We start from the raw sequence: 11,046 nt of genomic DNA on the forward strand, positions 1-11,046 counted from the left end.
ACACACACAACCTCAACCCCACCTACCCACACCCCTGCCACATCAGATGAGTACATTATAACGTTAAAAAACAATTAAAATATCTTGTTATTATTCATGTTATTATTAGCATTGTGTTATATTAATATAAACTGTTTCGTTAACATGCCGTGGTAGGCTGAAAAAATACACTGTAGAAAACCTTGACATAGTTGTAGTGCAGACTGTATACCATCCGTGTGGCTGCTCCCAAGGTCTCCTGTGTTCATCGCATGGTTTGGGTCAATCCAAATCAGCAGTCTGTGACTATAATGGCATGAGAGTTGATTATTGATGATTTTTGTTTGAATATTAACAGGATTAGGGTGGTTTTACAGGGGGGGAATGAATAGGTTTTTAGCTTTCCAACATGTTTTGTTTCCTATTTGAGATCCATTAAAGGAGAAGAGCCATGGCCATGAATAGGGTCAATAAAATGATATGAACTCTGCTGAATTCTTCTGAGGAGAATGCTGAGTCATTGTCCAGTTGAAAAGAGCAGCCATATGACGGCTATTGTTAAACTGCCCTTTATCCTCTGAGGAAATTAGTCTGCAGTGGCTTTGAGGGTAGTCCATCTGTAAGCTTTCTTCTAGCTACAGATTAAGCTCCTCAATCACTATCCAGTAATGCACACACAGGGTTTTCTGTGAAAGCTCACATATGCAGTGGAGCTCGCCAAGAACAGTGCTCCCATACACTCCCCCCTACTAACACCCCTCATACAAGTATTAACTACTGTCTAATCTCTTATCATAGCAGCCACCATGCTGCTAACATTTAACAACATACCCTAGTGTTGTGAGCCGTCTCCCTCTGTGTGTGTGGATATGAAATGACGTGGGTGTAGTGGAATGTTTTTGAAAGATCTTTTGTTTCAAGTATTCATTACATTAGAATTAACCGCTGAATAAATACGATGTGTTACGTTCTGCGTTGCCAACTCTATGCCCACCTGTGTGTGTGTTTGTGTGTGTGTTGTCCTTGCCCCCTGGCAGATTGGCACCCTGCGGTTCTGCGGCACCACTGAGTTTGCCAGTGGGCAGTGGGTGGGCGTGGAGCTGGACGAGGCCGAGGGGAAGAACGACGGCAGCGTCGGAGGGGTCCGCTACTTCATCTGCCCCCCAAAGATGGGTAAGGGTTACCACACGCGCACACACACACACACATGTGTACAAACATGCAAACTCTTTCAGACTCTTTACTCTCTCAAATGTACACACACACACACACACACACACACACACACAGGACATTGCATGGGCATACTACCCTGTCACATTGAAGTGATGCCAGAACATTTAGTACCTACGTTTATTACCCACCTGTTCATCGGCAGCAGGTAAAAATGACACAGGCACTAAGTCTCATGCGTTTACATTTTCTCATAAATCAATTGGCTCTGTCCCAGATGGATGGAGTGCGATGGCAAATGTGTAATCTGTGAATCATTTTTAAAAGGAATAACTCAATAACTCGTATCAAGATCAGTATTATTTACAATTTACAGAAAAACATCAGAGGATTCTTGTCATGTTTATTTTTAAATCTACATCAAAGTGCGACAGACTATAATAGTCAAGACAAGTCAGTTTTAGTCAAGTTTATTTATATAGCACATTTCAAACACAGGCATCATTCAGTGTGCTTTACATGATACTGTACAAGGGAGTGGGGTTAGACAGATAGGAACATTGTAGTTGAAGAGTAGGCTGGGTGAACCCTGCCTGACCTGCCAGTGAATTTGGATTTCGCTCGGCAGCTATCTCCCCTGCTTCCTGTCCACAACCTTTTGGTCCAATCACAAACTACTTTATCCAAAAGACGCACAGGATCGTGGGTCTGATTTGTTGAAGGACTGCCTAAGCGTTCGGAGTCATTTGAACAATGGCCATTGATCACGCCTCTCGTGCAGTAGACATAAGTAGATAGAAACAAAGCGCAGACTCCCCAGGCTAATGTTCAATATTAAAAGATTGAGCTTAGTATGGTGATAGCCAGACTAGTTGTAGCGATGATCAGTTAAACATATGTGAGTATATACACCTTTCATGGTAGCTATGATGAGATGTAACGTCTAAAGCGTTCAGCACAAATACTGAAGACAGAACAATTGATCTGAAATGGCTGTGTTTAGAGAGAGGAGGTTCTGGTCCTACTCATTTCAAACTGCCAGCTCATCCACCAATCCACACAAGCGCTTTTAGTGATACAGCACCTAATTGGGCGCTAGGTGCAGATTATAGCGCTAGCTTAAAGCAATGCATGCAGGATTTAACACAATGCCTCCATGCTGTAAGCCTTTGCTGTAAGTCGCTGCATGAATCCGAATGCACCCGTTGACTTGTTTTTGAAAGTGTGGGAATGAGCGCGTGGTGGCGGGCGCCCAAAGATGGTGAATGTAAACGGGCTGAAGCTAAGCATCCTCTAACCCTCAAGTCTACAGCCATAAGGCTGCACTGTCACTCGTTCCTCCCCAGCATTGGTCCCTTTTCGTTTGAAGAGTTTTGAAAACGCTATTTTTTAAAACATTAGTAAGTCATATTTTTTAGTTGTGTATTTCAGGTCATATCTATATAATTGCAGTTGTGTTGTTTTGATTGAGTAGAGATAAATCAATAAATAATCAATAAATAAATCAAGTAACAGTAGCCCAATTACAGTTCCACTGAAGTTACCTGGAAAACAAACAAACAAAAAAAGAAAAGAAAATGCATTAAAATGGAGGATACAGCATTTTGGAACCAACTCTTCATTTGTTGATCCTAGTTTGAATGTTGAATGATAAATATTATTAAGTATAATTTGTTTGATGTGTGTTATGTGGTATTTTCTGTTCCCCTCCGCAGGACTCTTTGCTCCCGTCTCCAAGATCACCAAGTTGTCCGACCAGACGCCCTCCTCCGTCACCTCCACCCCCAAGACCCCCCGCATGGAATTCCCCCGCCTCACCGGGAAGATGAAGAAGGAGAAGAAAGAGAAGGAGAAGGAGAGAGAGAGAGAGAAAGGTGAGGAGGAGGAGATGGAGAGAGAGAGAGAGAGATAGAGAAAGGTGAGGAGGAGGATGAGGAGAAGGAGAGAGAGAGAGAGAAAGATGAGAAGGAGGAGAGAAAGAGAGATAGAGAAAGGTGAGGAGGAGGAGATGGAGAGAGAGAGAGAGAAAGGTGAGGAGGAGAAGGAGAGAGAGAGAGAAAGGTGAGGAGGAGGAGGAGATGGAGAGAGAGAGAAAGGTGAGGAGGAGAAGGAGAGAGAGAGAGAGAGAGAAAGGTGAGGAGGAGGAGGAGAGAGAAAAAGAGAGAGCTAGAGAAAGGTGAGGAGGAGAAGGAGGAGATAGAGAGAGAAAAGTGAGGAGGAGAAGGAGGAGAGAGAAAGAGAGAGATAGAGAAAGGCGAGGAGGAGGAAGAGAGAGAGAAAGAGCTAGAGAAAGGTGAGGAGGAGGAGAAGAAGTGCTCCAAGGTCAAAGTGGACACCAAAGCGCAGTGCAATTTTCTCCCTGTAATGATTTCCATTAAAGCCGCGCTGCACCCGTCATCTGTGCGCTCTCTGTGAGGGGGGCAGGGAGGTAGAGGGGCGGCCATGGCACTAAACAGGTACAAAATTGGCCCCAATTGCCACCGAGTTTAAAATTGAGTTTGGTGGAAATTTGTCGTAAATGAGGCTCTGGCCCGGGTGTCCCCAGACATATTTGAGGGCTGATTGATTCTGAATCACCTTTAAGCACTTATCAAGGTTGCACTGAGGCGCAGCATACAAATTCATACCAAGCCAGAACAGGCCAATGTCTGTTTTGTAGTTGGAGCAGTGCTATTATGTTATCGGTCCTGTGGTTGAAGTAGTGTTCGTTTATCCTCTGTCCTGCAGTTGGAACAGTGCTATTATGTTGTAGGTCCTGTGGTTGAAGTACTGTAGTGTTCGTTTATCCTCTGTCCTGCAGTTGGAGCAGTGCTATTATGTTATCGGTCCTGTGGTTGAAGTAGTGTTCGTTTATCCTCTGTCCTGTAGTTGGAACAGTGCTATTATGTTGTAGGTCCTGTGGTTGGAGCAATGTTTGTTCATCGACTGTCCTGTGGTGGGAGTTTATTGTCTGTCCTGTGGTTGAAGCAGTGTTAGTTTATCGTCTACTTTGTGGTTGGAGCTTTACTTTGATAAATAAACTTCCCACATACACACATTTGGTAAGTAGTGTGTGTTTTCAATCAATCCATCCAAAATCAGATATATGGCCTTTTGGGCCCGCCACATACAAACATAATTCTTTCCTGTCCGCCCCATATTATAACTTATTCCGACTGGGTGCAGAATGGCCAGCAGACATTTTGTATGTAAATGACATGTACCTGTGTGTGTTTGGCAGCCCTGAGGAAGAAGTCCCTGTCCATGGCCAGCCTGGACCCAGATGGGGTGAGGGTGGACTTGGGAGACCAGGTGTTGGTGGCCGGACAGAAGAAGGGAACCATCCGCTTCTACGGAAAGACGGACTTCGCCCCAGGTAGAGAAATGAATTAAGACGTGAAAATCAGTCTAAAAGCGTATTCGCAAATAGAGGTGTATCAATGTTTTGTTCATAACTATATTGTGATGCCAGCATTAACAAACAGGGGTAAACGATGTGCATTTCTGCAGCTGATCCAGTAGATCAGAGTGTTATTGGCATCAAGGTTCAAGCCTCAAAGAGTACCGGGAGCAATAAAATGGACTGAATTACACCTGTTTTGTGAGTCGCCTGCAATAAAGGCTCCGCTTTAATGATGTCGCGTTGACGTCCTGTGTTTGCTGTCGCCTAGGTTACTGGTTTGGCATCGAGCTGGAGCAGCCGACGGGGAAGCATGACGGCTCAGTGTTCGGGGTGCGCTACTTCAGCTGCTTACCCAAATACGGCGTCTTCGCCCCGCCCTCCCGCGTGCAGAGGTACACGCCACACACACACGCATCCCCACGGCTGGAGAAGCACAGGGGGAATAGTACACTACATTACACTACATTTAGGGCGCACTCACACTAGGTACGTTTCACCCGTACCGTACTGGAGCACGGTTGCCTCTGGTCCCTGGTCTGCGCTCACACTGCATATGATCAAACCGTACTTGGGTACGATTGAGTTGCTGTGTTCTAGACTCTCTATGCAACGTGTGATTGTTAATTGGAACGTTATTGTTTATTTCATCATTAATGACGTCGTGCTTCCATGCGTACCGTACCAGAGACCACCTCCTCCAAGGGCGTACTCACACTAGGCTATTTGTACCGTACCCGAGTACACTTTGCTCCTAAAGTCCGGTTCGTTTGACCAGTGTGATCACTTCGTTCCGTACCGGGGTACGGTACGCTAGTACGCTTGGAGGAGGTGGACTCTGGTACGGTACGCATGGGAGCACGACGTCATTAATGATGAAATAAACAATAACATTCCAATTATCAATCACACGTTGCATAAAGATTCTAGAACACAGCAACTCAATCGTACCCAAGTACGGTTTGATTATATGCAGTGTGAGCGCAGACCAGGGACCAGAGGCAACCGTGCTCCAGTACGGTACGGGTGAAACGTACCTAGTGTGAGTGCGCCCCAAGCGTACTAGCGTACCGTACCCCGGTACGGAACGAAGCGATCACACTGGTCAAACGAACCGGACTTTAGGGGCCAAGTGTACTCGGGTACGGTACGAATTGCCTAGTGTGAGTACGCCCTTAGGTGACGCTTTTCAACCATGGCCAGTAGAATCTTAGGTTTTTTTTTGCTGCTTTTGTTGTCTCTCTTCCAATGAACTGCAGCTGGAATAGGCAAGCACTAAGATGCACACCTGCTCAGCGTTGTTTGTCTTTGTCAATTCAATTCAATTCAATTAAAATATGCTTTATTGGCATGACACATTGTATATTGTAATCCTAAAATATTCACAGGAATAATGACATAAAACATATTCATATCATAACACTTAAGACATGTCCTTATCTTGGTCATCGTCACTTTGGTATTAAACTGAACTAAAAACTGGCTTTGGATCAGACCAGTGCATCACCTGATCTGTGCATCACCAGACCAAAATGGTCATAAATTCACAACTAGCAACATCATTTTGTTTACCCCCAACACCACCTCCAGCAGCAACTTAGTTTTCCACAGAGATCTCCCATCCAAGTGCTTACCAAGCCCACACCTGTCTAGCTTCTGTAACTCATGAAAGTGCAATCAAAGCACGCACATCCAATTGAAAAATGGGAGCAGGACTGAAGGCAGAGTAATAAATAGAATAGAATAAAGAATGAAAGTACGCTGCAACCAGAATTTTGCTCCCAATTGTATTTATTTAAAAAACGCGACGTTTAGGGCCGAAACGTCACAACTTTTTTCTTTACTCCTAGCCTCTGTAATTCAGCAGAGAGTATCCGGGGGTCTGGCTGCTGGCAAAGTAGTTAAGAATGTGAATACTCTCTGACTTGAGTTGTTCCCAGCTTTGCCATGGTAAGCGCCTCCTTACAAGCATTCGTTTTCCATGAACTCCATTAAGTCTACTAGTACAGCAGTCAACAGGCCCAGATCTGCATGGCGCATCATAATAGATGATGTGTCGCCACCACATTCGTCCAAAGCCGAGAGTAGAGTTCGGCGGGGTTAAACAGTGTCCTGCGGCTTATGCACCATGTGGCTAACGCACAGGAAACTATCCTCTGTCTTTTCTGCATCCGAATAGACTCGGGGGGCCAAAGGACCCGCAGGGAGACGGCACCCTTGTGAAGAAAGTCCATCAAGTGACAAGTAAGTCAGAGACATGTACGTACTATGATATGTTTGGTGAGTGTTACTGTGGTCTACTGTATATCATAGTGAAACTAGAGCAAGTGACATTACTCAAGAGTTTTACATTCAAAGTCCTTTGGTTTGCTGTACGGAATAATTAAGCCCACTTGATTCTTTAAAACAATTCAGCTAAATATGTAATGTGATTCTTCTGATGGGATCACTGTTTTGAGGTTCAGCATTAGCCCTTAGGCTACCTGTTTTTGTTGTTGCTGTCTGTGATCTTTGACTAGTTTGTTCTCTTGTTTTTGTTGTTGTTGTTGTTGTTGTTGTTGTTGTTTTGTAATTTGCTCTTTCCATGTTCTTTGTGCTGTAGTGTCCCAGCCCAAGCGTCACTTCAATGCGGTTAGGTCTCCCAAAGACATCACATCAGAGAGCTCCATATCCAGGTATGTGTGTGTGTGTGTGTGTGTGTGTGTGTGTGTGTGTGTGTTTGTGTCCTCCTCTGTGCCTGTGTGTGCTTCCACCTTTGCATGTTTGTACATGAGTGTGTAGCATCTTCTGCAATGGTATAATCAATGTTGTTTTTGTTTGTTTGTTTCTTTGTTTGTTTGTTGTGTTTTTCTCAGGTTGCTTTTCTGCTGCTGGTTTCCATGGATGCTGCGCGCAGAGATGCAGTCTTAAACCATCTCTTCTCTTCTCCTCCTCCCTCCCACGATAAACCAACTCTTCTCTTTCTCTTTCTCTCTCTCTCTCTCTCTCTCTCTCCCTCTCTCTCTTTCCCTATCAACACTCTCTACATCTATCATCTATCTATCTATCAGTGCTTCTTATTCTCTCCGTCCCTAGTCTCTCGTTCCCCCTCTCCCCTGGACTGTCTATCTGTTGGTGTCCTGCCCCCTTTGATTTCTGCTTTGATCTGAAAACCAATCAAAACTGTTGTCAGTATAGCTGCAGTGGTCCCTCCCTCCTCCCTGTCCCTCGATTGCAATTCAATAGCAAAAACTAGTGCCTTGTGTATTAACTAACATCCTGCATTCCGTTTATTAAACTAATGAAACGAACAAACAATACTTAAAAATAACAATACTTAAAAACAGACTTGAAAGATGCAAACCTTGGAAAAATAAGAACCTTACTAAAGCCATTTGTTTCTAAGTGACTCCAGCGTGAAATCTTAAAGCCTTCTGATCATTGACCTGGGTAGCTTTGGGCTTAACTGCTGAAAAAGCTCTCTTTTAGTAGTTGCCAAAAACCACCTAAAGAACTTAGACCACCAAAATATGCTATTAGCCAATCAGATCTTTGGTGAGGATATACCTCCAACTTGCCGAGGCTCTCTCAAGCATCCCCCTCCTGTGGGATTCTGACCATGATTACACTAAAAGATCAGCTGGACCTGGAAGAGATCTGGTACCGATCTGATTCAGGATCAGCCGGATCTCAGCCAGACAAGAGCCGGGTCAGGGCCAGAGCCGTTCTGGACTCAGGCGCCGTCTGAGTGTATGTGTTGACTAAATGCCTGCCTGCTCCCTCTGCTTCCTGTTTAGAGTCTTCAGCGCAGCGCTGACAGTGTCCTCCCATAGTTCCACCATTTTACTATCAGGCTGGTGTCTCCAGCTACCTTCTCTCTGATTGGTTGTGCGCTCAGAACAAGCAACTCAAGCTTAAGGAAACTCGTTATCTTCTGTGTGAGCATTACTAGAATTGTCAATTTGTGAGATGTAATATTATGAACCTAAGAGGCATCGTAGAATATAATCTACTCAATAATAGGCATGCCACGTATGGGCAGGGATTCAGATAACATGGAATAAACTATGTAAGACTATACAGGGTTTTTAACACCACTCACTGCTGCCCTCTGCTGGTGTGACAGTGAGCCTGCATGGAGTGTGCTGTGTAGTGCATCTCTGCATCCCTGTGTGCAACCTCTCGTGTGGGAATGCGCCAGCCTGGACGTACGTAGCATACGCACAGCATTCATGCTAGACAAAACTCAGCTCCAGGTCTCTTCCTGGAAGGCTTTAAAGCCACTTCATTGGTTCTCCGTCCTTGTTAAAGAAACACTTGTAGAGATTCTCCATTTTTATATTCTTCAGCTCCCTTACTGAAGGCAGGTTGAGCTGGAATCAATAGCAAAAACAGGGTGAGTCATTTGTGAGGAGTGTAAAGGACTGAGTTTGGTTGAGCAGAGTTTGTAAGTCTAGCAATAGGTTTGTGGGACGGGACCTTTTGAACCCCTCAAACCCCAGTTTTAGCCAAAACGTGGGGAAGGGAGCTTTCGGAGAGGTCCCTGTATCAGTAGAGTTACACGTTCCAAATGCTGCTCTGCTCTCCTCCTTCTGGACGACACCCTGACAGTCTCGCAGCGACTCCCAGTCAGAAAAACACGCGAGCTGGTGGTGGGGCCTTCCACAAGTGACCCAGGGAGCGTAGTTCTGTCCTAGATGTGCCCACTATACCACCACGCATGTGCACCGTGTGCCAAGGTAGACGCCCGCTGCAGTGGTGCTGTGTGTGATGTGCAACAGCCGTTAGCGCTCAGAGCCCGCGACAGCAGGGACGTGCCGTGTGAAACCTTCAGGAATGCCTGCTAGTGCTATAACACATCGCAGTCGACGTTAGCGTCTCCACCTCAAGACCCACTCGCCCCACTCCCTCTCTCTCACACACTCTCCCCTTGCCTCCTGCCTGCCTTTCTGTCTGTCACACTTAGGTTTAATGAGAGTGTGTGTGTGTGTGTGTGTGTGAGTATGTGTGTGTGTGCCTCTTCAAGACGAAAAAAAACAAAGTGGACAAAAATAAGCGACAGTCCATAGACTTCAATAGGTCCGTGCTTAATGTCTAACTCAACGAGTATGTTGATACTGACAATATTTAATCTGTGTTATCTTGCTACGTGACTCTGGATAGTGTCGTTTTTTTTCCACTCTCTATATTAAAAACATACTAATGGTACTTCTGACACCTGAAGAGAAAGCACATTAAGAGGGGGGCGTAAACGCTCCGGAGATCTCTTTAGTCACACACGTGTGGTGATCATATCCTGTTAACAACACTGAGAAACTGCAAAAAAAAAGAGTCCTGGACCACTACATCTGACAGCTGACTGATATCTAAATAGTCGCTCCTAAATGTGGCCTCGATCGCTGTGCCACAACCTTCATAGTTCATTCACCTTTTCAATTTTGAGTTTTTGGTTTTTACTCCTTGTGGAGTTCTGGTTGTAGATATGTGTGAAAACTGAAATAATCACTTTACTCTGGTTAGAATTATGTGGCACCAAACATTGACCACCAAACACCATAGAACTCCTTTTTTTTTTTTGGTCATTCTTATTTTTTGTAGTGCTTGAAATTGTCATATAAGAGGTCCTGGAATATTATTTATGAATGTTTTAGATGGATAATGTTAAGATGCTGTATACTTTTTACTGTTCAATGACAAAGTAGTCTGTTCAAGTGTCAAGAGTTTGTATTCCAGCGACATTCCAGGTCTGCAGTATGTCTACGGATTAAATAGCTGTGAAGTTGTTCACTATTGAAGCAAAGTTTGTTTTACAAACAACTTCCTTCTCACTTCATCCTTATCCCCTGGAAATAATTAAACGTTTTCGTCGTTACACTGTAAATCGCTCATCTCATTCAGCTGTGAAGTTGGTCAACCATTGCTTTTCAACTTTTCGTTTTTTCTTGTCTGAAAAAGATATATTTTAATAATTTGAGGACAAACTTTTTTACGTGTTTATGTTAAACCGGTTACGATATCCAAATCGATGTTTTGTGTCTCAATGATTTCAGATATGTGGGAAGTGTTACAGCTGGATTAGTGACCGGTGTCATAAACTAATGCATGCTCTCTCTCTCCCTCTCTTTCATGATATATCTTTTTCCAACTGTGTACCAGCATGAAAATGCTTATAATTAATATACTGACCGTGGACACTAATAAAAGTTTGATGTTTTTTTAAACAACGAGAGTGAGTTATTCATTTTTTGTTCACCAAGATAATGATGTGAAGCAACAGAGTAACAAGAGTGGTCAATAAAGTCAGTTTATTTTAAATATAACAAATTACACAGGTGAACGCAACAGTCCATTTCCAAACGTGATAAATGATACTGTTCTAAACAAATAAATTAAGATGAGGCAAAAGCGTGGCATGAGTCCGTATAGTGTTGGCCTATTCGGTATCCCTATAGGACGTTAGACATTCTCTGGATACCGTTCATCTCCTCACGACCCCAATGTGTCTCCTCTCGGTCGTCGCAGTAAGATTCAGGGCT

The 11,046-nt window shown here is 44.1% G+C and overlaps 1 protein-coding gene across 2 annotated transcripts in view; it reads left to right on the plus strand.

Moving 5' to 3' along the window:
* clip3 (CAP-GLY domain containing linker protein 3) overlaps nt 1-10,737 on the plus strand; it is a 30,562-nt gene extending 19,825 nt beyond the window's left edge. The window contains exons 8-14 of one of the 2 annotated variants that reach the window (XM_062553325.1): nt 1,017-1,152; nt 2,868-3,026; nt 4,373-4,507; nt 4,803-4,926; nt 6,711-6,790; nt 7,134-7,206; nt 7,387-10,737. In XM_062553325.1, coding sequence (XP_062409309.1) covers nt 1,017-1,152; nt 2,868-3,026; nt 4,373-4,507; nt 4,803-4,926; nt 6,711-6,790; nt 7,134-7,206; nt 7,387-7,441 — 762 coding nt within the window. In that variant the 3' untranslated portion in view covers nt 7,442-10,737. The remainder of the gene's footprint in view (nt 1-1,016; nt 1,153-2,867; nt 3,027-4,372; nt 4,508-4,802; nt 4,927-6,710; nt 6,791-7,133; nt 7,207-7,386) is intronic. The other variant, XM_062553326.1, reaches the window with a different exon arrangement.
* Nucleotides 10,738-11,046: the final 309 nt, after the last annotated feature.

The sequence above is a fragment of the Sardina pilchardus genome, chromosome 13 (assembly GCF_963854185.1).
Source record: "Sardina pilchardus chromosome 13, fSarPil1.1, whole genome shotgun sequence".
Classification (NCBI taxonomy): domain Eukaryota; kingdom Metazoa; phylum Chordata; class Actinopteri; order Clupeiformes; family Clupeidae; genus Sardina; species Sardina pilchardus.